Source organism: Electrophorus electricus, chromosome 25 (genome assembly GCF_013358815.1).
Source record: "Electrophorus electricus isolate fEleEle1 chromosome 25, fEleEle1.pri, whole genome shotgun sequence".
Classification (NCBI taxonomy): domain Eukaryota; kingdom Metazoa; phylum Chordata; class Actinopteri; order Gymnotiformes; family Gymnotidae; genus Electrophorus; species Electrophorus electricus.
Genome location: NC_049559.1, coordinates 7474359 through 7500999, shown reverse-complemented (window position 1 = coordinate 7500999; position 26641 = coordinate 7474359). Strand labels below are relative to the sequence as shown.

The window sequence follows — 26641 nt, the reverse complement described above, 5'->3', positions numbered from 1 at the left end:
GGAAGTCCCCTAGGAGGAGTGCGCATGTAACACTGTTGTCCGGCTATGCTCAGACCCTCCCTGTGCCCAGACGTGCCGGCCCTCTTTGTAGTGCCTGGCCCAAGCCGGAGTGAAGCTGCATTGGGCGGCCCGGCCCGGTAATTGCCCCTAACTCAGCTGGTATAGGGAACATCAGGGTCAGGGGTGAGGCTGAGTGAGGTGCTTGTTTTGTTTTTGTTTTTTTTTTTCTTCCTGGAAAAAAAACCACTGGCAGTGTGAAAGGCCGTCGAGCAGCGTTCCGGCTGATGATCCTCATTAGGTACCCCCGCCTCACTCCCCACCTCCTACCCCAATGCCTGTCACTCTCCTGTCACCCCAGCACCACGAGCCCCGCCGGACCCTCCTCCGACGCGCTCGCAAAAGAAATGTGCATGGCCTGCTGGGTGGGGTGGGGGGGTTTGCATTGCTGGGACTGCCGCCGTGTGTGAGGGGTCTTCGCTGTAGAGCCGGCACCCCCCCAGCACGCGCAGCCACTCAGCACGCCGCACTGGCTTCATTGTGATCCAAATGAAAGTGGGATGGCTCGCACCTCAGCGCTCTACCTCGGCAGAATCTTAAGCATCGCCCGCACAACTACCAGCGTGTTTGTTGGGGAACAACGGCAGGGCCTCATGAGCGTCTCATTATCTCCACCCCAGCCGAACACACTGTGTGGAGCATAATCAAAGCCTGGGGGTACGGATTAATTATCCTTTTGAATAGTGATGAAATTTTAAAAAGATCTCCTTAAGGCTGCCATCATCGGCAGATGAAACAGAGCTCGGCGCTGCTCGTGCGGCCCTGGCTCACACGTGTTTTTACATCTGTTCAGGATATTTCAATTTGATGCTCAACAAGCTGAGCGAAGAGATTAAAGGAGCACGCGTGTCACCCGCGCAAACATCACTTCACGGGCGCGAGCAGGAGCGTTCCAGCACAGCCCTCTCTCCGGGAGGAGCGTCGTCAGTGCTGGTGCGCGCGCGCGCGTGTGTTTGTTTGTGTGTCTGTGTGTTTGTGTATGCGTCTGGTGTCTGTGAGTGCACGAATGTGAGCTTGCATCTTCAGGATGTCTGCAAGTCAGGGCTGATGTGATGACTCTCACATGTTTGAGCTGCAGAAGAAGGAGTCTGTCTTTTTGTGTCTCGAGATTTGCTTTTTAGAAATATTTATGAGCCGGTTCCCTTTTTCTTATGTTTCCTTCTTACATTTTTTTCAAACAGTGTTGTCTTTAATGAACATGTTTTAGAAATTGTTTCACCATCTATAATTTATGGAGTAAGACTTCATCTGTGAGCAGGGTTAGTTTGTAAATGTGAATGCTTAATAATAGTGAAAAAAGCATCTCAAAAACAGCTGCAGTGTTGGTATCAAATGACACTTCTGGAGCAGACGGATATTCTCTGCACAAGGCCGGTTTGTTCATGTGTGTGTCTTATAAGGAGGGGTAAACACTCCCCACTCACGAGATGGGCCATGTTCATTTTGGCAGCATCTGATTCTGGCAAATGAGTGTGTACAAATGGCCTCTCATTCAGTACTGCCCAGTGATGAAGACAGATGTAATTACTAGTCTACATACAACTAATCCTGTTTCTACTAATTCAGGTGCTTATAGAATCATAATATAATTGGTTACTCAGCCTGCTGTACATGAGCAGGTACAGTGCTGCGTGAGGCTGGCCTTTGGAGATGGGTGGACATCTGTACTCGGCCAGCTCTCCCCGTCTGACCCTGCAGCCCCTGTTTCCACTGAGAGAACCACTACACCCCGATGCTAGTGGCAAAAAAATAATCATCACCACAGCAATCCTGCACACCCCAGACCTCCTTCATGAAGCCCAAAACCCAAACAACAATCCACACATCTCCACTTTCCCAGACCAAAGATGTGCCAGAGCCTTGACTGACGTGCCCGAGCGACGACGGCACGTTCGTTCCACGCAAACCTGCGCCTTCACAGAACCGTTCTGTCTCACGTCTGTTTCCGTGAGAGCAGAGGGGCGCCTACGAGCAGCCAGCCTGTATGGTGGCACAAGCCTAATCGTGACAGGCCTGATGAGAGGCGCGAGGTCACAAACAATAATGGCTAATGACTGGCAGATCAGCTGCGGCACAGTCAGGTTCACCACGATGCGAACCTCGTTCTCTTCAAAATGGAGCTTTATTCCACACAGAGGGGTGAGACTATTAACACAGGAGGGGGAAAACCCTGGCTGTCAAACCCTCACCTCGTATGCTGCTCTCTTCTCGCTGCTCTACTCTATATACACGTGCGGCATTTGCAAGCGCTTCTTCCATTTGTCAAACTGTTGGCAAACCTGTCACACTCACAAGGTGAAAAGCAAATTATTTATTTATTTGGGTTCAACATAATTAGAAGCATTACCACGGCACATGGCAGTGATGCCTTTTTATGCAATCAGGTGCCAAAGTGCAAGGAGTTAAGACATGCCTGTAGGAGGTGTGAAAGTTTTCTCTTTTTAAGCGCTAATAAAATTAAATTGCGGCAGGTTGGTGAAGGAGCTGTTGATTTTTTTTCCTCACCAGCTGCCTCCTCTGGAAACAGGAGACAGGAGACGAGGATGGAAGAAAGGTGGGAATATTTGCCTACAACATCCCCGAATACGTTAAACTCCTAGGCGTTTGTCATCATTTCCAGGCAGTGTGGACAGGAGGAGTTTTCCACGAGACTGCGTCGGCACTGAGGGAGGGGGCTCGCTGAGACCGGAGAGAGCTGAGATCCCAAAACGAGGAGGTGTTTGTTTCCATTTCCAGCTATTTGGTAAAGCAACTGTATAAATGTTATTCATTCGTCTCAAGCACTGAGGCTTCAGAGGAAAGATGTTGAATCTCACATCTCTTTTCTTTAACTCTAAATAATTGAAAAGAAAAGAAGAAAGCCTCTGCAGAGTTCACTGAGTTTTTAAGATACAATCCCACACATCGTTTATCCTCCGTCCAATTTTTTTTAGCACACTCATGCCCACATGAATAAACACACACACACACACACACACACGCCTTCATGCAAACCTACACCAAAGAACAGGCCAAGACAGCAGAACAGGCAGTGGCCCTTGCTGCTTTATGCTTTGGAATAAAATGGTGTAATGGAGCCCAGCGCAGGTACAGTATGGTCAGCCTCCAGTGGGTTTGCCAACAGTTGCGTTTGTCATCAACCATTTACTGCCTGGGGCCCCTGACAGGCTAGACGTACCATATTAAAAACACAGTGATGGCACCAATAACAACGCTGGTGGAAAAGAGATGGCGGTGTTTTACATCTCCCGTAAGCGTGTGCTTCAGGGACAGTTTATGGGCGAGAGGCGGTGTTTCTTTGACACTGTCAACTTCTGTCACGTCGCTGCAGTTCGTCTTGGATCGTGCCGCAGCTGCAGTCATGGCCCCACCTGCGCGGTTCTTTAGGCAGCGAGTAAAGAGCGCATGGTGGTTGGCGCTTTGTGCCGAATGTCTCGGGGCCCTTATGATAATGAATCCTCCCACAGTAAAACATTACAATAAATAAAACATGCCATTCCAGTGAGGCTCCTGTGCCGCATGTCTGCACGTGGTCTGCGTTGCGCGCGCGTGTGCGCACGTGGGTCTCCGTGTGTGTGTGCGTGTGCATGTGTGCATCACTGCTGGTTTTTGCTCATTTAGTGACAGTAGACATTCTCACTTCCTCATCCACAGACACACATACACTTACTTACACACACACACACACACACACACACACACCACTGTAAATGTTTAAGAGAACAATCCACCAGGGACTGAGGTTCATTCCCATTTGCCAGGAAAGCACAATACATAATTAAAAGTATAAAGTGCAAAAAATGTCATTGTTAGGGTGTTGATTATCATTAAGTAGTTTTAAAGAAACGTGACTGTAAGCCATATTTAGTGAGGTTAATTTATTAATTGAGCAAGCTGTTTGTCGCTACTCTCCTGCAACCTGGAGGTGGTATGAGCAGTTCAGCTGGTTGAGGAAACAGCATTTAAAGCAGGAAGGCTCAAGCAGCAGACTTTCTCAAGATGGCATCCTTCCGAAATGGCACAAAATAACACCCCAACTACATATTTATCCACGAGAGTTTTGCTCCTGGGCATTCAGGTGCTGGAAGAACTTGAAGGGGAAAAAAAATGTTAAGGCCCAAGTCAAATCCAGACAATGGTCCTGATAACTTTTAGCTGACCTAAATAAAGCCTCCCTGCTCTTCCATTCATTAGAGCACAGCTGCTGTGATCACCAGGTAATTCCCCCACCTCTCTGGCACATGATCTTTGTTTTCACAAGAATTTTGTGGTCAGGGTTTACGTGCCCCCCACCCCCCTCGGTCTGTGCTCAGGTGCTTGCCATAGAGCACAGTAGTGTATTCTCCACTCTGCTCAATCACATCCACCCCCAGGCTGCAGGCTTGCTCATCAAAGGGAGTTTACACCACAGAACAGTTGGTTGGAAGAAGAAAGATGAAACATTGATTAAAAAAAAAAAAATCACCCACCCCACCCCCCCCCCCCCCCCCCAAAAAAAAAGAAAAGAAAAAAAAAGCATTGTAGTTTTGACAAGTTCAAAAGCTCAATTAGAGTGACCGAGTAACAAGTTGGGAAGTAAAAAATATTTCAAGATCTCTGAATGGATCAGAACAGATTGTTCATTGGTCAACACTGCATTTATGAGCTTTTGTAGAGCTGTAGGCCTGTAAAGAATGCAAGTGACACATCCTTGGCTCACAAGTCACAACCTACTTCTAACAAGCATGCCTAGTTTCTAAATAATTCCACACTCACAACACTTTTCTCACCACACAGTCTGTCATAGACTTCTTAAAGAACATTAGCATATCCCCTTTCATATTTTCAAAGGCAGGCTCTCTGATGCAGAGGTCTTCACAGGTCCTCTCTGGTATGAAAACTCACGATCCGACAGGTCTAAGAGTCTATAAAATGATTATTGTAGTACATGTCAGAAATATAATTCCTTCGGTTCTGGGATTTGCTGTAAGACCTGACAGACCCGTATAATTCCCTGTGTTTGACAGAACTGATCCCATTCACAGTCTGAGTGCATACAATTAAGTTCAGTCAAGTGTGGAAGACAGTCTAGATTTTACGGAGTGATGTGACGAGTTCGGTGAAATTTGCGCAAGCAAATGCAGACGGTCTGTCCAGTCTCGTCATCCAATGTGCCGTTGAGAAGGCCCAAATAAACTTTATTAGGAGGCCTCAAATAATTCCAGAAACAAAACAGTTTCTTAATGCCAATAAACGAAAACACTCAATTATAGAGTCTAAATTGTTTTCATGGCTGAATGAGAATAGTGTCAACAAAGGCTCTTGGATGTACTTCATATGGCTGTAATAGGCCTGCGCTGACTCAGTAGCCTAATGAAACGCAATGTAGACAGCTGTGTCCGTGCAGCCAGGGCCCGAAATAACAGAATAACTACGAAAGCGCTCTGGTCAAACGTGTCAAGGTTTAGACACGTGTGAACATAAGGAATCCTAAACTTTACAAGAGCGTCCCTTAATGCGCGCTTGAATGATCCTCTCCCGCGCGCGCTTGTTTGCCTTCTGTCCCGCGATCATCAATCACGGCCCCAAGGAGCACGTGGCGGCGGCACATCCTCCCCGGCCCGGGCTTCGTGATGGCGTCACACTGAAGCTACACATCTATTATGCAGGCAGATACGCATTAATCTTTTAAATCAGCCTTCAAATTAACCTACATCCTCCTTTTACGGCAGGCTGCGACGCCGAGAAGAGCGCGCTCCTCCGTGCCTTTGATATGCCTCAGCCAGTCTGGCGATCATGAGAATAGTAAGAGTGTCCTCTTTTGGTCAGACGTAGTATTGCAAACGAAATGAACATTCGTTTCCAAATATAATGGCTACAGCGATCGTTGTTATTAAATGGGGAATCTCACAGACACAGAAAGGAGTAATGGGCTGTGCCGTTGGTTTCGTTTTGTTTTAGCTAAAAATATATATTCCTAAACAACATCATACAGCCACACTGAGATGGGCAGAGTAATACTGATTGATTAAGTGGCTTTTTCAGAAAGCCACTTAATCTATGAACTGCAATACCCCATCAAGTTATCCATGCATAATTTAGAATAACTCAGCATGGGTAATGCTTAGAGGACAATGTAGCCTGGTGTGGTGTGAGGACATATCAGTGCTACAGTCTGCTCTAGTGGAACCGGAGAGTACGGATTGATGGAATTGGCGGTCAGGTCACGGTCGTAGTTGTCGAAGGCTGTGTGTGTGGATTCAGGAATCTCGGGGATCTCAGTCTCCTCCACCACCAGGATCTCAGCTGTCTTGCACTCTTCACATGCACCTGGAAAGCTACTGCACCACTTCAGGAGGAAGAGAAAATTGGTGAATTAGGTACTTGGAAAGGGTCACGGGCAGATATGTTACGCTGCTGTTTTCACAGCACCCATGCTGGTGCTTACCTGAAGTTCCTCAACGTTTAAGATGGTCTCCTGAGTGTGCTTTGGATCTGGAATAATAGGAAGGACAAGTCTTCTTACCCTTTGAAGAGAGATTTATGACAACACATAAGCCTAAGAGTGACAACACTCTTGCCTACTGCTCTTGATAATAAAAAAATAAATGGGAACAAACAAGACTGTTCCAGGTGTGGGGCAAGAGGAGAATAAGACAGGATGAGACTCACCGCTCTTGTGTAATGGCAAAGAACAGCAGAAACCCTGCCATCAGAAGCAGAGTTACCAACAGATAGTTCTTGATGTTAACAGATGTTTTAGCAATGCATAGATCTGTTTAAAATGCACACACACACACACACACACACACACACACACACACACACACACACACACAAACAACAAACTCTGAATCTGCACTCCAGTGTCTACAGCTGATTACTTGGATGACTTGAGCGCAGAAAACATTTCTATTCAGCATTATTTTAAATGGCAATATTTATCCAACAGTGATTTATAGCAATAGGAAAAGTGCAGCCTGACTGAAGGAGAGACACTTTTACCTGTGTCATTGTTCCAGTATTTCTCTGGGCTCCATTCACTCCACTCACTGTTGATACAATACAGCCTCATCCTTAGTCTGAAAACATAATTCTTTGTCAAATCTGGAGCAGGCAGCTGGAAGAAGAACCCTGGAATGTCAGTAACGCTCTGTAAAGAATATGATCGAACACTGATCAGAACAGTGTATTCAGACGGATGGCGAAATAAGATGACTCGAGCTATAGTAGTACCTTCCAGGATGTGTCACAGTATTGCCTATACTGTATGTGCGTCCTGTAGCATGAGTCGCTCACAGTTTCATCTGGCTTTTTCCATGTCACATTTATAATACTTGACGTGTTCTTAATCACCATACTAAATGTTTCTGGGTTGACAAAAAAAGAAATTAAAATGCTGTAATAAGTGTCATATTCCAAGTTTACCGCAGAGTAAAGCTGTCTCATTCTACAGCAAGTTGACTTTTTCTGTCTATGCACAAGACTTTTGAGTTCCTGTGGGCTCAACACTGTGCTTCAGAGATAATTGATGTGGTTCTCCATTCTTAGTACTTGCCATGACGCACCAAATCTTATCAAAGCTGCATCAGCTGCTAGAGCATATCCTCCTGTGCGCGAACATAGCTAATGGCTTTGTGGTAATGTTCCTCTCCCTGTCTGAGTCTGACTTCCTTGCTTATTACATATCCCTTGTAAATCTGAGAATTAGTTATATGCTTAGTTTGTAGTTACATAAATGATTGTCTCATTAAAAGGAATAATCACCAAGACCAAGTTTTCACAGACTCATTTTTTAAACCATGTTCCACATAATAATTTTAATTATTTAATATCTAAACTATCTTTAATATTAAGTTTTAGATTAAGAAAATTTAACTCTCTTAATTAAACATAATGTTATATATAATATTTTATACATAATTATAATGGTAATATAACATTATAATTTACATAAAGGTACAGTGTCTACAGTACTAGGGAGATATTCAATGCACTTACCTACTGTAGAGTTTTCTGCCTTGGCTTGGAAGCAGAGCACCGCAGACAGGGCTAGTCGTAGCCAGCTCCTCCAGGTCTTCATGGCTAGCCCTTTGTCAGCAAGAAGCCCTCACCCTGTGCCATGTGAGGACAGGATTACAGTGAGTCTACACCGTACCACAACGGCTAAACTTCTTTCCCACCCTTACTTCCTTCCTCTGTGCGCCTACTGTAGCCTCTTCATGGGACAGCTCAGTGCACTGCTACATCAAACATACTCTTGACATTAAAGCAACATTTTAAACTCCACAAGGATTTAGCGCAGCATAAACATCTGACCCTCTGTCCCAGTAACTTACAGTTCTCTTACGCCAAGTGAGTCACTTTTCTGAAGATGTTCTGAACTCATAAGTCAGCTGTCGACACCTACACATGATGTATTTCTTGGCTAATTCATGGTTGATTATTAGTCAAAATCCTTTTTTTCTTCTTATGTTTGCATTTACTTGTAATATAACATTTTTGAAACTATTATTAATAAATATTTATTAGTTCAAACGTTTATTCCATATTCGTAAGTTTGACATATCTAGTTTACAAACAGCTCTAAGTAATCTTATGCAATGTGAAATTCAGTACATAAAAATGGTAGTTGTGTCTTTTAGTTTTATCAGTGCTCCTTATGAAGACCTTAAAGATTGCCTGTAGTAGCAGAAATCAAATATTTTACAACTATTAGAAAGCACATCATGACCCAAAGATTACAAACAACAGTGTCAATAATCAGCAAGTAATAATATTCAAAGCAAATCCTGAAAGAAATCCCAGTATTCACAAATGCTAAACTTCAGCTGTGAACTGTTGAGGTCTCCAAAAATAATATTTAATAGATTATCAATTCAAGGTTATTTAGAGTTTAAAATATAAATAATTTAAATAAATGTATTCTTTGTTAAATTCAAATAACTTTTTCTATGCATATATCAAGAACATTAGTTTCCTTTTCAAAATGCAGTTTATTCTTAAAAAAAAAAAATATTAAATTAGAAAATCAGCCAAATGGGTGTTTCTAAATGTCATTTATATGACTTTTCATAGGAACTAACATTTGAGGTAACCTTTGCTGGGAACTTTTCAGTCATGCGCCCCTTGATTCATAACTTCAGTTTCCAAGAACAATACTTGCATTAGTTCCTTAATTTTATCAACTTTACCTATCGGTAATTTCTCTGAATTCCATGCCTGGGTATTTAAAAACCTCAAAACTACCACAGTGACATAATGTGTGAAAGGAGATTGACCAGATATTGAGCGGTGTAAGAAAAGAACAAAGCAAAGTTCAGATAATGTTGCAGGTTTGCCTAATCATCTCTACATGTAAGATTTTACACCATAATTGCCACAGTATTAGTGTACAGCAGCACCACCGGCATAAGCACATTCACAAAATGGTGATGTGAAAAATGACATTAAAAATATTCTCCAGCATACAAATATAGGAGATTTTACAAACACAGGAGGAAGCTAAAAGCAGACCATTAATAGCATGCTAGACTTTGTTTTGGTAAGTAAGTCTTATGACAGAACAGAGAGAGAGCAACAGCTGCAAACATAGGAAAAATGTGCATTAGTCATTTCAAATTAGTGCACAATACAATTAGGAAAGACCACTGGCAGTTATACATGAAACATTTATACCACCCACAATAGTGTGACTCATAGAAGTAAACCTAACCTCATCACATCTGTGTGGTTATTCATTTCTGTAGACGGAAATTATTGTACTGTTCTTGACACATTCTATACCCTTTGCCAATATGGGACTGATTCCAGTGATTCTAGTAAGGATGTAACATTCTAATAGTCAAGATAAGTCCTACTAACAACCACTCCCACGTCTAAGGTTAGAAAGCACAATTTAGAAAACATATACACCTCCAAGCTTTTGATTTTATCTGCCTGCCTCCTTTCTCCTTGCTTTTCCACTGAATATCATTTTTTTTACGAAGCACCCACCTCAACATGAAAGTAAAAAAAAGAAGGTTTCACTCGAGACCTAAACTGAGTTGGCAGTGCAGGTTGTAATTTTATGGTGCATGCTGGGAACCATGGGACATTTAAAGAGTATAGAGAGAGTCTGAGTATGTAAAATGCAGCCTAGTGAAAAAGGCTGATGGACTAAACTTCCTGCACTCTCAGAGAGGACCATCTCTCACCTTGTCATAGGTGCACACCTGCCTTTAGGCAATAGTTGGAGTATTCTGCTACATATACTGTACAGTGCACATGGAAAGTTTTCAGACCTTTTCCAGTTTTCCACATTTTGGTATGAATTTAATGCATTTAAACATTTTCTTTCAACATCAATCTACACAATACTCCTCAATGACAAAGTAAAAACAGGTTTTTAGAATGTTTTGTAAAATTATTCAAAATAAAATATTCAATTTAAATAAGCATTCAGACCTATCACTTAGTATTTGGTTAAAGCACCTTTGGCAGCAACGACTCAAGTCTTCTTGAGAAGTGATCCTAAAATCCTGGCAAACCTTCCTGTTGGAGATTTCTCCCATACTTCTTGGCAGAATCATTCAAGCTCAGCCAGGTTGGATGGACGTCTGTACTTAGACATTTTCATGTTTCTCCAGAGATGCCCTATTGTGTTCGAGTGCACACTCTGGCTGAACTATTCCATGGCTCTAAATGTTTTATTGATACTAATCCTGCTATTTCTTGGCAGTATGCTTTTGGGTCAGGGTCTTCTTGAAATGTAAACCTTTACCCCAGTCTGAAATCTTGGGCACTTTGGAAAAGGTTTTCATGCAGGATTGCTCTATATTTTTCTGCATCTATCATGACTCGTCTCCCAGTCCCTGTCACAGAAAAAACATCCTCACTGCATGATGCTGCCTCTAGATGTTTGACTGTAGGGATGGTATTCATAGGGTGATGCTCATTGTCCGCTTTCTTCCATACATGCCACTGGGAATTGTGGGAAAATTGTTCAATCCACCTCTCATCAAACCAGAGGACCATTGGATTCTTTTGACTTTCATGCCCAGGATGATTGGCCAGATCTAAGAATACTGTTAGTGGTTCCAAAGTTTTTGTATTTGAGAATGATGGAAGCTACAATGCTCCTGGGCATTGCAGGCCACAAAGAGGTTCTTGCATTCTTCTCCAAATCTGTGCTTTGAAACAATCTTGTCTTGCGGGTCTATGGACAATTTTCACAACCTCAGGGCTTGGTTTTTACTCTGACATACACCATCAGCTGTGAGATCTTACCTTTCCTAATTATGTCCAATCCATTCCATTAGGCACAGGAGGACTCCAGTGAAGTTGTGGAAGCATGGGAGCATGGTAGAAGTCGGTTCCACCAGAGTTCAACTGACTGTCAGCACCGAGGATCTGAATACCTGCATAAATACAACATTGTAGGTTTTTGCTTTTGGTTAATTTATAAAATGTTCCAAGAATCATTGTTTGTATTGTCTTTGTGGAGTATTGTGTGTAGACTGATGAGGGGTAAAAAGAGTTGAATCTATTTTAAGAGGAGTCTGAAATGTGGAGAACGTTTTTAGAAGGGTAAGTGCTGCATATATATAATGATAATATTATGGTATTTTTGTTTAATTTGTTGTATCAGACTGTTAGAATGTCATAAGATACCACCTGAATGCTCTAAACATGCCATTGGACTGTTTGATGTGAACTCTTGCAGATATTTCTATTTCTTATTTCTGTACATTTCTTGGAAGGGGTGGTTGTGTGTGTGGGGGGGGGCGGGGGTTGTGGTTGTTTGTGTGGGGGGGGTGGTTGTTGTTGTTTGCATTTTGACAGAAACAATAGTGATGCCTGTGTGTGTGTGGTTTTTTTTTTTTTACCAATGACACCAGCGTACTGACTCATTTATGTGGTCTTAAATATTTAGATGAATTTTTAAGAGTAACAGATAGTGAAATTGTGCTTCTGTAGCCGACCAGAGAATACTTGTGGGTGAACAGGGAGTGCTGAAATGTCAGAGAACTGTGTATAATGTATTTTTTCCTTTTTTAAATTTATATTAATTTCAAATAAATTGCCATTGGTTGTTTATATACCCTTATTGTATAAACATCCTCAGTGTTGCGGCTGGCAAAAAACAAAATGTGCTGCAAACCTTTGTAACTCAGTACGTATAAATAATTGGCCTCTATTTCCTTAATCACAAACCTTTTATTTGTTGTTTTGTTGTCGTTGCTGCTCCTGTTGATGCTTTTTTTATATACAGGATCCAGCTAGAGTTTGTCAGTCAGCACTCAGCACCTCAGCATATACTGACCATCCACAGCCTGTCTAGCAGCTGGATGGGACACCTGTCCAGCCAGGAGAGATCATGACAGCGACCGAAAGTGAATGGCAGTGTTAGGGAGTCAAAGCAGGGGGAACTCTTTGAGAAATGCTGCTCGATTCCTCGCCGGCTAGGGCGTGCACTCCTCCTCTCGGAGGGGCCGCACGTCTGACGAAGAGGCGAGCCAAGACAAGGCCTGTCAGGAACAAAGAGCGAAATTCCAATGATATGTTTAGCTAAAAGGGCGAGAGAGCTGTGAATCAAAGTGCTGCAGGATCAAAGAAACCCTACAGTAAAGTCAACACTGCTGCCTTGGGAGCTAGAGATGCATACCATTTCTGCTTCTTCTCCGACACCTTCTGATCTCTGGGAATTGATTGATATTGTTGCCGGAGAGCAGTTCAGAAGTTCATCATCAGTCCTCCACAGGCAGAAGAGGCCATTATCCGCTTGGGTTTGGATTGCGCCACTCTGTAATGATGGTCTTAGCGAGATGGCAAGTTTGGGTGGAAGGGGTGGACACAGCCACAATCAGAGAAACAGAGGGAGAAAAAAACTGTGTATCTGTATGCCTTGCCTATTAACTTGCATGAGAGGCAAACTCCATCATTCACATTTATATTTACATTTATGGAAATTAGTAGATGCTGTTATCCAAAGAAACTTAAATAAGTGCATTAATTGTACAATTAAAGTATCTTTGGCTAGAACAAATAGGTAAGAGTCCACAAATAGTATTGTCGAAATTTTGCTTCTTCCAATCAACTCATCCAAACCATGCGTCAAGTACAAGCAAATGTTACACATGAATAATAATCACTGTCTAAATGAGCAAATTATTATCATGTCAGAGTTCTCTTCACTGAGCTCTCTGAGCACAGAGCTACATTGCATTTGACCAGGTCACAATTAGTTAATCAAGAATTTCATGCACTCGTTACTATACAGGTCTGAATAATCTTGAAATCAGTTTGTCAGCAAAAACTTGTTTGTCGAGAACAACCACAAGAACCTTTCTCCGCTATAGGATTTTTGCAGGCTTCCTCTATATCAAGGTTTTTATCACCTGTGCACAGGCAGTGTTTTTGGAGTATAAACCATGTATCCTGGAGGGGATTTTTATTGTAGCTGAACATGTCAAGATGCAGTAATTCAAAGGTAGCTGAATGCTGATAATCATTTAGTAAATATATCAGTAAATAATGATCACTTTATAAGACCAACATACATTTTTATTGCCATTGAACAAAAAAGAGGTGGCCAAGAACTGAAATGAATGTGAACATCACGCAGTACTGCAGAGCATGCTAAGTGTGTGTGTGTGTGTGTGTGTGTGTGTTGCCGTGAGGCTCCAAGGTGAAAATGGTCTTTTTGAGCAACCCAAAATAACAACACAGAATTATCAGAGTCCTGAATGATTGGCTGAGATACAATGTGCCTCTAATAGTCTTTTCTTCACTGGCTGCCCAGACTTCCTTTTGTTGTAAGGGATATTCTGACCACAGAGTACTTGACACAGATACTTTTTTAAATAGTTATTACCATTTAATTTTGTGCAAGCATTTTACTGTGTGAAATGTTATGTAATATATAAATGGATAAGCAGATGTCCAAGAGACACCCTAAATATGATGATTTTAGCATTAACTTCTGTATGCAGCAATATGTGGATCAAATGTAACATGCAGTTAAGCATTCACCAAACCAAAGGTCCAGAATGTAATGAAATATGGACACTTATTAAATGGACATTTGTGTTTGAGCACAGGGACACATGTGGTCAGTCATGTCTGTTATTATTAAGGATACAAGGTGAACAAAGTAAGCACACAAAAACAGAGGGAAGGTTTCTGCCAGCAGTTTAATCATCTCCCACGTTCAGCTTAAACACAAAGCAACAGTGAACTAAACATGCTGCACGCTTTCACTCTGAAACTGATTTGTGATTATGTGTGCACACCACGGAAGCAGCCAGCAGTCTTTTATTTAAGATGTGGGCGTGGTTCAGCATTCAAAGGCCTGTGACGTTTAGCTACTTTTGTTCCTTTAAAAGCGTCATAGTGCTTGAGTCTGAAGGTCTAATCATTTCTGCAGGGCTGACCACTTTTGTGCCATCATGTGCATGAACAAAAAAATCCAGTCAATTGCCTGACTCTCTCAGAATCCACCGAAGAATCTTCCAGCACCTTCAATTATTAGTGTACAAACAAATGTAATTTTACTCACCCTTCTACTTACTTAGCTATTTAAATGAAAAGGGTTATGATGTATGCTGTTAGCATCGCATTCATCGACAAGACTCCAAATGCAAAAAATAAACCATTTACTTGAGGAACCAAGATCTGAGGCTCTGAATGTTCCATATACTCCTATTCATTGTCTCAAAAAATAGAAAAGAACAGTTTAAAACAAACAAACAAACAAACAAAAAATCCCACCCTATTATAAGCTATAAAGACGATGAAAATAAAATGGCTTCTGTAAGAGGAAGTAGATAACGTCACATGCTATCCATATATCCAGTTTCCCATTGTATCAGCATATGGAAGTAATTGTAGATTTCTTGCTATCTGGGGGCAGTTGATGGCTTTAAACCAGTCATTTTAATATCAAAGTACTTAACACTAGGGTTATAATTACTTGCAGACTGGCAATTCCGTGCCCTTCTCTGAGTTTCATTTGAAGAAAATGACTTAATATGTATCTGACATGTACAGTATGGCAGGAGTCAGGCAAGGCAGCTCACGTTACAGAAGATTGCTCAGTTTCACAGCCATTCTGGTAAATTACATTGGCCTTTGATCTCTGTGAAAGTTGCACGACTTGCGTGGTTTCCATTACAAAGACTTGAAGGGTCTCTGTGTTGATACTAGTCAACAAAATGGGAGACATTATGAGCATTATGGAGTGTGCCCAGCTGGGATTTCAGACTGGCCTGATAACACTCTTGGAAATACTTTGACTCACTGGAGCACATCATTTAATGTTCATAACGTCTCCCATTTTGTTTACTGGTATCAACACAGAGACCCTCCAAGTCTTTTTAATCGAAACCATGCAAGTCATGCAACTTTCACATGGTTCATCGGTTCCACATAAATATATCTAAATAAGTCTATTATATCAAGAATACATAATCCATTTGCAGTACCTGATAAATTACAATGGGTTGTATTTTGGTGGTAAACTACATGGTAATATCACTGTACTAGTTTACTGGTGTTTATTTTTTTGTGATGATTAGAAAAGAAAGGACATATACTTAATGTTAAGAAATACATCTGCAAGCATCTGAGGTATTCACTTTTATTAAGTTTACACGCATTTCTCCTGTTCAGTCAAGAATAACCACATCTCTGCAAATATGTTGCATGCCATCTGAATACTGTACATTTCACACGCTTGTCGGACTTCACTGCAATGGCCTCATACTCCCTGCTAAAGTGGTCTACTTCATCAGGATCAACCGGACATAACTAAGGAGTCAAAGTGACAAGAAAATCACCATGAAAATATGACTCCGCTCATTACTTGAGAAGGAAAATACGTCACTGGCGCTCCACAAGAGGATAATGAAAAGTGGGGCTACAGTCTCTGAGTGTGAAGGTCATTTCTCTGGATCTGAGGTCTCAGTGCTGGAGTTGTTCACTGTGTCTAATCTCTCCTCCAACACACAGAAATCGATGGGAATTAAAGCATCATACTGAACACATTTCTTATTCAATAACACACTAGCCCTCAAAGAGCAAGTACATCCAACTTCAGAATGCAGAGAAGCAAAAACACCACCTGTATTTCGTTCTGCTGCACTGGAGGTCCACTCCACTCCACATTTTTGTTTTGAAAATGATACATTATAAACTCTTTATGAGAGACCTTGCTTAAATTGTAGAGGAAGAAAATACGACCTGGAATATGGCGTCGTACTACGCACGCTAAACAAAAAGAAGTTAAATTGCGCCATCTTCAGGAGGCATAATGCTATTGCATAAAATGGATTTCCCGCCCCCACTTGTTTTGAGTTCCCTTATATTATGACTTTACTTTACTGATTGATAGACACAATTGGTATATGTCAGCTACTACATCAGAGCCAGAAACATGGGCAAACACTGTCCAAATGTATTACATGATCATAGATTTGCTTTGTGTTATGATGTGTTGTGTATGCACACAAGAAGACCAAAACATCCCCACCTGTTTTACTGTAGATGGGAGAATACTACCTAGGGTAAATTATATAGGTATCCATGGTAATATCTATACTTTTAGATAACCAAGAGCTCATCTATACATTGAACAGAATTTGGGTAAAGCTTGACAAACCTCAGCAATAACATCTATTCTACAATTCTTTTATTGTTGGTTTGTGCAATTAAAGTTGATTTGTGCAATTAAACAAATTTCTTGAATTCGTCATACAGCACAAGCACAAATGCACCTCCCATGCCTCTGAGAACATTAGACCAAGCCCCTTTGAAGAACGCTTTGCCACCTTCATCACGTGCTATCTTCTTCCAGCAGTCCAGGGTCCCAGTGTACATAATATCCGCTGTAAGGGCAAAAGTCAAGCCTTGAGCTTCTATTAAAGCTCTCATCATGTGAAGCAGAGCGAGTCATTTAAATGTTTTCGTAGAATGTGGTGCTCTATTCACTGTGTTCTGTATTATGACCTCTGAGCACGCATGTGTGAAGGGATGCATGTATGTACTGTACCTCCTTTGCGTCCAGACTGCATCATCATGCGACGCCTCACCGTGTCGAAGGGGTAAGAGACCACGCCAGCCACTGCCGTGACTGACTGTGCAATCATCCAGCTGACTACGATGTGGGTGTTCTTAGGGTCAGGAAGCATGCCTGCCCACCACCACACACAAGAACAAACATGAGGCAATGGGCATGTCAGATTGTTAACATCCATTAACCAGAAAGCAAAGCTCACTATTCTCTTCTGTAGCTACTGGTGTTACTGCGGCGTTACAGTTAGGGAGGTTAACTGCATTTACCTTTGGCTGTGTCGTAGATCCCAAAGTAGGCCGCTCTGTAGATGATGATGCCCTGCACAGACACGTTGAAGCCCTGATACAGCCCACGCACTCCGTCAGACCTGAAGATCTTGGTCAGGCAGTCCCCGAGTCCCGTAAACTCCCGGGATGAGGAAGCTTTGCCGACATCAGCAGCCAGGCGAGTACGTGCGAAGTCGAGGGGATACACAAAACACAGGGAAGTGGCTCCTGCAGCGCCCCCTGATGCCAAGTTCCCAGCAAAGTAACGCCAAAATTGTGTATGTTTGTCTATATCGCCCAAGAATATCTTCTTGTACTTGTCCTTAAAGGCGAAGTTGAGAGCCTGCGTGGGGAAATAGCGAATGACGTTGGCCAGGTTGCCACGCCAGAAGGAGGCGAAGCCTTGCTCTTTCGGGATCCTCACAACACAGTCGATAATTCCTTTGTAGTGTTTGTCCGCACTGATTTGCTTGCTAGCATGCTGGACCTGTGTGGAGAAAAAGCTCAAGTTATTATATCTATGGGCCCAATTTTGTCACCTCTCACAGTAATGTCGGAGTTCACAACACTGCACAGCTTAGAGACTTAACACACTTCATGCTGATGAGACAATTATCAAACACTGTAGTGCAGGGGTAATAATAAGCTGTGCAATGTTGTGCTGATTCGTCAACCATGCACTTGAAAGTCAGAAACATGAGATCAGTACACTAAATAACTTGCAGAATATGCTACAGGTCCTTAATACCCTGGACATTTGTGAAATATTACAGTCCATCAACAGCACAGCGTAACACTTTATCTGAAGCTTTTTTTTTTTTTTTTTAAGTGTTACCACAAGGGTGGCGAACTGCAGGGTCTGCTCAGACGCTCGTGCCAGTCAAACCCGTAGAAGTGCCAGCTACCATTCAGTGTACAAATTCTAAAATCCATACAGCTGGTGCTGCCTTTCAGCACACCTGCCAGCGTCTTGGCTGTTTTAAAGCGCCCAGAGTTCAGGAATATGTCTTTTTATACATGCACTATATATATTTTTTTTTATATTTATGAATGCGATAATCCTGCGCTTGCTCTTAAATTGTCGCGCGGCCAGTGTAGATGATGCTCGTGGGTTGAAGGATGCTGCAGATGATTTCAATATGGCGTCCCAAGGATACGTTCAAAGCGGGCTGCAGTTTTTAATGCATGGCAGTTCGTATGCTATTACAGATTTTTCTAGACAGCTTTTGGTGGTGTAGGACTATCAGACGTTTTAAAGGGCTGTATTAAAAGACATGACGACAGTCAATTCTGCCATTACGAGCATGCAGATTCAAAATGTTCTCACCTGCAGCAGCAGTTTCACTCTTTCGATTGGCGCAACGGCGGTTTTAGAAATGGCAGCTGCAACTCCACCGGCTAAAAAGTCTTTTGCAAAAGATATCGCGGCATCGGCCATGGCACCCGATCTAAAGGCCTGCTAAAAGCGCCCGAAAAGCAGGTTTAAACAGGTGGCAAGGGGAAGGTGATGCGTTACTTGGTTGCAGATGTTGCGCGCACGCTCCGGTGCCCGAGAAAACGCGTGAATACGCAGGTCCAGCATCTCTTATCGCGAGAGTGAATAATTCATGGCTTCTTAAATAAATCTTTAACATCTGACAAGCCCGTTCTAGAAAAAGAGCTTGCAAAATTTTAGAATAAGGAATTTCAAACATTAAACAGCAAAGAATTGTTTATTTTTCTATTCTTTAACATTAAGACAACTCAAGAACATTTACTGTTTGTAGGCCAAACTTTACTGTTTGTAGGCCAATATGGCGTCTAAAAAGTTTCCTGTGTGACACACTCTCATCCGGGAAAATCCATGGGACTCCAGCAGCTGTTTATACTGGGCTGAGCTCCTCTCCCTGCCTTCTGTCTGCACCAGCATGTTGAGCGACTGCATGTAGGCCCTGGAGGCCCGAGTCTTGGCCTCATCCAGCACAGTCTCAGCTAGGAGCACAGCACAGCCTGCCAGTAAGAAACAAAGGGGTTAGATGATAGACCATAAGTGGCCTCTGTGGGCACAGAGTTATCAGTGAGAAGTAACCATCACACTAGGTTTTGTGGATAACAATAACATGCAGCTGGTTATTGGACTTGATCAAGAAATACCTCTCACAGATATTAATAATAACTATGGCATCATTTTATCCATGTCTGGGTCCTGAGTAACAAACAGCATGGCATCCAGCAGGTTTTTTGAGTGAGGGGCCTGGACGGGCGTGAAGCTACGGTGCTTCAGCAGGCCTCTGTACTCAGCAGCTCTTCTCTGCGGTCACGCTGGGGGCCTGGAGCAGGGCTCTGCTCAACCTGATCCTCTCCTCTTCCAGGAGGATCTCACAGAGAAGCGGACTGCAACCAGCTCCGTAATGACATGCACTTGGCACGCAGCCCTTACGCAAAGTCCACCACCAGCCCATTCCAGAGCGAGCCTCTCTCCTCCTCAAATTATCAGCCACTGCAAATAACACCAACTCTGCCAAGCCCTATGAACTCTCCACTCTGTGGACTTATGAACTCTCCGCTCTCTGGACTTGCAGAAGACCACTCGAGGAGTTTGACAGTCAGTATAATGTTTTCATGTGCACCTGTTTTTAATCACCCAATTATAATAAAATATATTTAAAAGATTTTCTAAATGGCAACAACCATGGAGTAAACACTTTATAAAGCATATCTAATGAAGCTTGCTGTCTATAACAGACCCCTGATCCCTGCCTGCAATACGTGGGCTCTTCCAATAACTGGTTTTGACCAGCAAGATGGTTGGCTGCATTGTATATATTGTTCATGTAAATATGCTTTGTTTACAGCATAAACTTATAGATTTCGCCATGTGAAACACCAACGATTTGGCAGAGGTTATTTGACATCTTATCCTGTGTATTAATTACATTTTATATGCATTTACATATAATTGCACAAAATATCCAGACATCACCTGACCCATTTTTTCAGTAGATCATGTGTAACATAAAATGCAGCACATATTGGGTGAGACAGTTCTTACCAGTAGTGCATGCCTTAGACAGTTTACTCAACAACTCATCCACTTTCTCATCTGAGCAATCATGGAGAATCCGTGCAAGAATGTACAGGTCTGCTTTGGGAAGGTCATCTTTGAAGAAATCACCTTCTCCCAATAAAAGAACAAATAAGACATAAACGCATTCCAACATTACACTTTTATCCAAAGCAACTCACAATTATGCATGAGTACAACTTTAGCAATTGAGGGTTAAGGGCCTTGCTCAGGGTCCCAACAGTGGCAACATGGCAGCGGTAGGGCTTGAACCAGCCATTTTCTGACAAGTCAATTACCTTAACCCTTGAGCTACCACTGCCCAGCTCACCATCATTCTAAACCATCATGAGAGCAATAACATGATATTTCATCCAACTTCAAATTATGAGCACAATCTTAGATTGGAGTTCCACTAACCTGCAACAAATGACACGCTGTCATTTTGTTCTCCAGGCAGGAAGTGGCTTCTCATTTCAATAACTGTTGGCAAGTCGAAAACTATTACAGACAAACCAGGATGAGCTATGATAAACTCATACGCCATGGCCCCAGTACATCCTGTGGTATGACAAAACCCATAATTACAATTGAAAATCCACAGTGCAATTTCACTATGCTGAAGGCATGAGTGCAGAAGTAAATAAAGCAGTATACTGTATAGTGGACAACTCTGACACAGAGGTGTAAAAACTCCAGCAGCACTGCTGACACTGACACATACATTCAAAGCAGCATTAAAGCCACATATGTGTGTGTGTGTGTGTGTGTGTGTGTGTGGTAGTGATTTTTTTTTTTAGTCCTTCATCATCTGTGAACAGCAATATGAACAGCACACTACCTCCAACATCGCAGGCTGTTTTAAAGCCTGACAGATCGAATGCTGTTGCCACAGCTCGCCCAGTCACCTTCGCAGTGCTGTGCATAGCATTCAGGAATTGCATCTCAACTTCATCCTTTTTAAAATAGCCATCCTAGACCAAGAAACACAACAGAGAAGACCCTTTAAGTTATTTTTTATTTTACAACCCCCATTAAATCTAAGCCACTCTGACTATTGCATGCTGTTTAACCTGGAAGAGGTACCCTGTCTTCTTCCCAAAGGCCCTCTCTTGCTGATTGGTCCCCTCTCTGACCGCACTCTCAAGATGAGTAAATAGGGGCCAGACCACGTTATTGCAGTGCAGGATATACCCATGTAGGGACAGAGGGCTGTCTGTTACCAGGAACTGACTGGCATGCTCAGTGTTTCTGTACACTGGGACAGACAGGACACAATGCTACTTTCCCAGTGTAATGACAAACGCAACAATCTCCACATGGAAGTAAACATATCAGGAAGCATTGATATTTCTCTCAAAGTGCATACAGGTTATGAACAAACATATAAATGAGAATAGATAAATAAATACATCAGAATCAGAAATATATGAATCCTGATTCGCCAATTTAAATATGAATTAGAATCCACTCTTACCAGTGGACTCCCCCTGACCGAGCTTGTGTAGAAGCCCTAAGGAGACTGCAGCATCCAGCAAGCGCTCTGTGCCCGTCACAGAGGCACCGATGCGCTCAGCAGCCACCTTCACTCTGAGGCCTTCTGAGGCTCTCAGAACATCGAACACCTTCAGCCTGCATGCTGTGAACAAGGTCTGACAAGACAGCATCCTGGGAATTACTCGTCACAAGATGATATTTCACCGGTCGTGTGTCCCAGCAATTTTTCATGCACTGCACTGGGATTCAAATGCACTTGTACCCATGGGAGTTCATTTAATGACAAATCTACCTTTGAGGCTTTGAATCCATCCAGAAGATCCACTATGTTGTGGGGCAAACCCTCATTATTGCTTTTGGTATACGATGGTCCCACCATGTCCTGCTCCTGTACAGACATCTGGCCAGCAGAGACTGAGCTGCTGAAGTTGGATGGGCTGGTCACTGAAGTCCTGGACGCAGCAGACACTGCCGAGTCTTCTCCCTTTATCTTGTGAGTGGGGCTCTCAGAAGGCTTGATGTAAATTGCACTGAGCTGTTTGCAGAAGTGGTTGAGGGGGAAGCCGACCACATTAAGAAAGTCCCCATGCACATATTCCACAAGCATTCCACCCAGCGCTTGGATCCCATAACCACCAGCCTTGTCCCTAACAAATACACAGAAATCTGTCACTGGCATTTGGTTTCTTATCCTTCTATAAAAATGTTAGACACCTGTACATTGCTGGCAAAGAAAAGTTGTCTCTGTAGTCCAGCTGTAGACTGTACTGTAGATCAGCATAATTTCTTAGCAGCCAAGGCATTTCATATACGTGTATTGTGAGTGTGTGGCATTAACAGGTTGACATGTTAAACAAAAGTAAACTTTTTACATTGTATGACCAACATTCCTATTTGGCATTGGATGCAACATAGGGCATCTGCCATGGAAATCAGCTAGTTAGAAACATCAAGCTCAGTGATGCAACCCAAGTCAGCCGTGGGCATCTATGTGCTCACACTTGGTGACAAGGGCAGTTAGTGCGCCCCCCCAACAAATGTTTTAGAATATTTGTTAAATATCAGATCTAATTCAGATATTCAGTTAAAACAAATATTCAAAAGTAATTGTATTAAAGTCTACAAGCTCAAAAGTCCAAAATCAGTGTTTATCAAGTTCCCATGAATCTGGGACACACTCCCAGCAAGTAAAGCTAACAAAACAAAAAACAAAAACAAAAAACAGACTTACATGGGTTCTCCACTATTAATGTACTCCCAGAGCATCTCCTCGGACAGCTCCGCAAACTTAACTTTAGTCTCCTCATAAAAGTCTACAGCTTTGTATTCTGTAGCACCCCCTGAATGAAATAGAAAACAAGCTTACTTCCTTTCCAAAATAAATATAAGCGTTCTGATTTTGCTCAACTCACCTTCTCTTTCATTACAAAGGAGTATGGCCACTCCTGTGAATACACTGTGTTCTTTTCCACTCAATCTGAAATACATTTATGCAGGGCAATCATTCAGAACATACCGTGTAAAAGGATGTTACTTGTGTATAGTAGATTTTCCCCACACAGTACATAGCTTGTTTAGTTAGCTTTGTAAAAAAAAAAAAAGAACCTGGATAGCATTTGGTAGGCATCTTGTTTATCTATGGGCTTTTCCAAAATCACTCCATCGACTGTCTGTAATTGAAAGACAAAGACAAACTCAAACTTTTAAACACACCATCATTCATCAACTTTTTAAATCAAAATAAAGGTATCTGCATACCACAACAGTGTCTGCTCCGATCACAATATCAGGAGTTTTAAGGTGTTTCTGAGCCCAGGACATGTGAACACACACACACACACACACACACACACACACAGCTGTGAAATGTCTGAGCTACTTATGTCTTTCAAACGTCCAATGGAAATCTAGGAAGCTGACTGACCAAGGGCATTCTCTGAGCCACCTCCAGAGCCTTTTGCTTTGCCGTCTCCACTGCATATTCATAAGGTGCTTTAAACAAGGTTTTGTCCAAGGTCTCTTTAAACCATGAAGGCACTACTTCAAACTGTAAACCCTGCATTGCACGCAAACAACGGCGTCAAAACAGCAGCAGAGCTAATAATAGCTCTTTATTCTCAAATAAAGTGCTAGTTTTGAAATTGCTGCATATTGCACTACTTACTATGTTGGTGAGTATCTCCAGCCGCCTTGGAGATGCACTAGCCAGTACAACACGCTTGCCATTCAGCTTGGATATGACTGGAATTAACACCATGTTGTTGTTGACAATCTAAAATGGAAAACAACAACAACAACAACAACAACAACAACAACAAAGGGGCAAGCTGAAATATAATTTGTTACATATTGACAGGGGGTGAAGTAGCAAAGTAATAACCCTGTCAGACTGGAAAACCCTCCAAAATGTGCAGCATGCAGGGCTCTCATAACTAGATCTGATCCGCAGATGTCCTGGTCAAGGTTGGTAGTGCGAGTACGTCGATTCGGACGTGTGCCATACTCTATACTCATGTCATGCTGCATATTTTGCACGATATATCAGCGCTTCCTTAAATTGTAGGTAACAGTTATAATTTGGTTGCATTTGTTCCACATGAATGTTAGTGGTTACGCGGTTATCAAGATGATCGCACTGCCGAGGAGCTCATGAAGTGGCACGCTTTTTATAACATTACGCATATATTCCTTCGTCAGTCTGCTCTTTTAATGTTTCATACAAATCCCATACTTGGTTTTACCTGGGAAGTGAGCGCACGCTTCAGCTACTTCCTCGAATCCACCACGAAGTTCACCCGCAGCGAAATGGTGCGTAAGAGCATGCGCACTGAGTAAGTGCGACGTACAGCCGTGCGAAACGTCCCACATGGTTCATCAGTCGGCCAATCGTCCATTTAACAGTTCATAACGTTGGTATTGACCGTCGCTGTACAGGTAAAACGTCAGATCTTTTATATTTTTAGTACAAGTCAAAGTAAATTTCCAAATTGTTGTTCTCGGTGTACTACAGACCGAATAGGCAAGGCAAATTTATTTGTAGAGGACTGTTCATAGTGGCAATTCAAAGAGAAAGTTAAATATAATTGATTTTAAAAATAGAACAAATTACAAACAAATAAACTAGAAACTAAAAGGTGTAAAAAAAGGTGTAAGTGCAGTGCTACACAAAAAGGCAGAAGAATGTTTATCTTGATTAAAACACACAGTGACATGAAAACCATTGAGACAGATTCCGCGGAACACTCTGTACGTCATGGCCAGAGGTGGTGGGCTAGATCAGCCCAAGCTCTACTACTTTTCAGGAAGAAGGCACCCCCTGAACCAGATAGACAAGGAAACCAGGTGAACACAAACAACTGAAGTGTGTGTGTGGGGGGGGTTGTTGTTGTTGTTGTTGTTTTATTTAAAAATATCCATCGATTCATACAAAATATAAAATAACATATCACCCCACCAGCGGGCTGGGTAATAAGGACAATTTAAATGGCTACAACTCAAAGAAACTATATTTAAAACATGACTTGTGGGAGGGCTTTAAGCCACAAAGAAGACAACACACTGCTTTTATCTGAGCCACATCCAGTGCTAGTCTCAGGTAGGCTCAATTAAACAGGGTGGGGCAGCCTCAACTGTTTTCCCAGCATGCTGCCTGTAATCAGAGGGCAGCACTCACCCACCCCATTTAGACACAGAAGCACAAAACATGATCAAGTAGAATAACGTCCATTCATGTGTACTTACAAGCACAGAATGAATCCCCAGGGAAGGGACTCCAGTCCTCAGCTTGGATGATCGCCTCCTTGGTACCACAAGGCTGCACTCTGTGTCCTAATAAGCCTCCATTTACAAACATTCACAGATGCCTGTGCATTTAGAACCCCAACCAGACACTGGATAGAAACTTGGGAAGACACCACTAAAGTCAATCAGAGGGAAGTAATAACAGTAGTTAAATTATACTTGCAAGCATTGAGAAAGCTCTCAGTGAAGGGTAAGTATATATAAAGTCAACGAAAAGTACAGGCCACATGTAATATAAGTGCATCAGCTCTTAGTTGATCAGCTGTAGGGCTACTGTTGCAGTTTAAATGTCCACGGGAGAACAGCAAAGTGAAGTTAAATACTAGTGTCGAACCAGATAATCATAATATGATTATTACGCTTTTTTTTTCAAGCTAATGAAATAGATTGCCAAACAAGATAGAATTCACCCATCATTTTATTTCCTTTGGGAAACAGCTGTACATGGCTTGTTTGACAGGTCAGGACCACTTGTAAATTTCATTTCTTTCTAAGAGAAATTTACAAATATACACAAACCGGTGAATGCAACAAGTTCTCTTAAATCACTCGGGTGAGTGATTTATAAATGAATCTGTTTGTACGGATGGTTAATGGATTAGTTATACTCAGTTATACTCAGTTATAATTGTAAGTCGCTTTGGATAAAAGTGTCAGATAAATTTCATAAATGTAAATGTCTATCAAATCTGCCTACAGCCTTTACCACGTGTTGAAATGTAACTTGTGCATGCATACTACTGAACTTATAAGCTGTAAGTCAACTCTGTGAAACAAATCTTCAGCAATGAATCTAAGGCAATTATGCAATTTCCTTAAAAAGAACACACAGTGTTTGAAATCATAAATAATGCATTTGCACATTGCTTGAATGTAAGCTACATTTTTATCCTTAAACATTTAACTTGAAGCATTATTCACTACAAAGTGTGTATTTCCTTTAAT

The 26641-nt window shown here is 42.1% G+C and overlaps 3 protein-coding genes across 6 annotated transcripts; all 3 read right to left on the bottom strand.

Moving 5' to 3' along the window:
* Positions 1–4679: 4679 nt before the first annotated feature.
* Positions 4680–8141, bottom strand: LOC113567842 (cytokine receptor-like factor 2). 3 transcript variants are annotated; one of them, XM_026995959.2, is made up of 6 exons: positions 8038–8141; positions 7273–7406; positions 7042–7189; positions 6709–6811; positions 6485–6563; positions 4680–6385 (listed from the first exon to the last, which is right to left on the bottom strand). In XM_026995959.2, exons 1-6 carry the CDS (start codon positions 8117–8119, stop codon positions 6161–6163), a joined length of 771 nt encoding a protein of 256 aa, XP_026851760.2. In that variant the 5' UTR covers positions 8120–8141; the 3' UTR covers positions 4680–6160. The 3 variants fall into 3 exon arrangements, with proteins under 3 accessions (XP_026851760.2, XP_035378698.1, XP_035378697.1); XM_035522805.1 differs by having other exon boundaries at positions 6485–6531; positions 6709–6742; XM_035522804.1 differs by having other exon boundaries at positions 8042–8141.
* A 7500-nt stretch (positions 8142–15641) lies between these two features.
* On the bottom strand, positions 15642–18903 carry slc25a6 (solute carrier family 25 member 6). Its single transcript, XM_026996252.2, has 4 exons — positions 18683–18903; positions 17356–17842; positions 17066–17206; positions 15642–16901 (listed from the first exon to the last, which is right to left on the bottom strand). Exons 1-4 carry the CDS (start codon positions 18791–18793, stop codon positions 16744–16746), a joined length of 897 nt encoding a protein of 298 aa, XP_026852053.1. The 5' UTR covers positions 18794–18903; the 3' UTR covers positions 15642–16743.
* Positions 18904–19048: 145 nt separating this feature from the next.
* Positions 19049–24714, bottom strand: asmtl (acetylserotonin O-methyltransferase-like). 2 transcript variants are annotated; one of them, XM_026996221.2, is made up of 14 exons: positions 24637–24714; positions 24060–24167; positions 23820–23951; positions 23654–23701; positions 23501–23565; positions 23308–23372; positions 23127–23235; positions 22188–22542; positions 21876–22050; positions 21472–21656; positions 21240–21372; positions 20819–20959; positions 20387–20509; positions 19049–19344 (listed from the first exon to the last, which is right to left on the bottom strand). In XM_026996221.2, the coding sequence occupies exons 2-14, from the start codon at positions 24150–24152 to the stop codon at positions 19130–19132; spliced, it is 1839 nt and encodes a 612-aa protein (XP_026852022.2). In that variant the 5' UTR covers positions 24153–24167; positions 24637–24714; the 3' UTR covers positions 19049–19129. The 2 variants fall into 2 exon arrangements, with proteins under 2 accessions (XP_026852022.2, XP_026852030.2); XM_026996229.2 differs by having other exon boundaries at positions 23127–23223.
* Positions 24715–26641: the final 1927 nt, after the last annotated feature.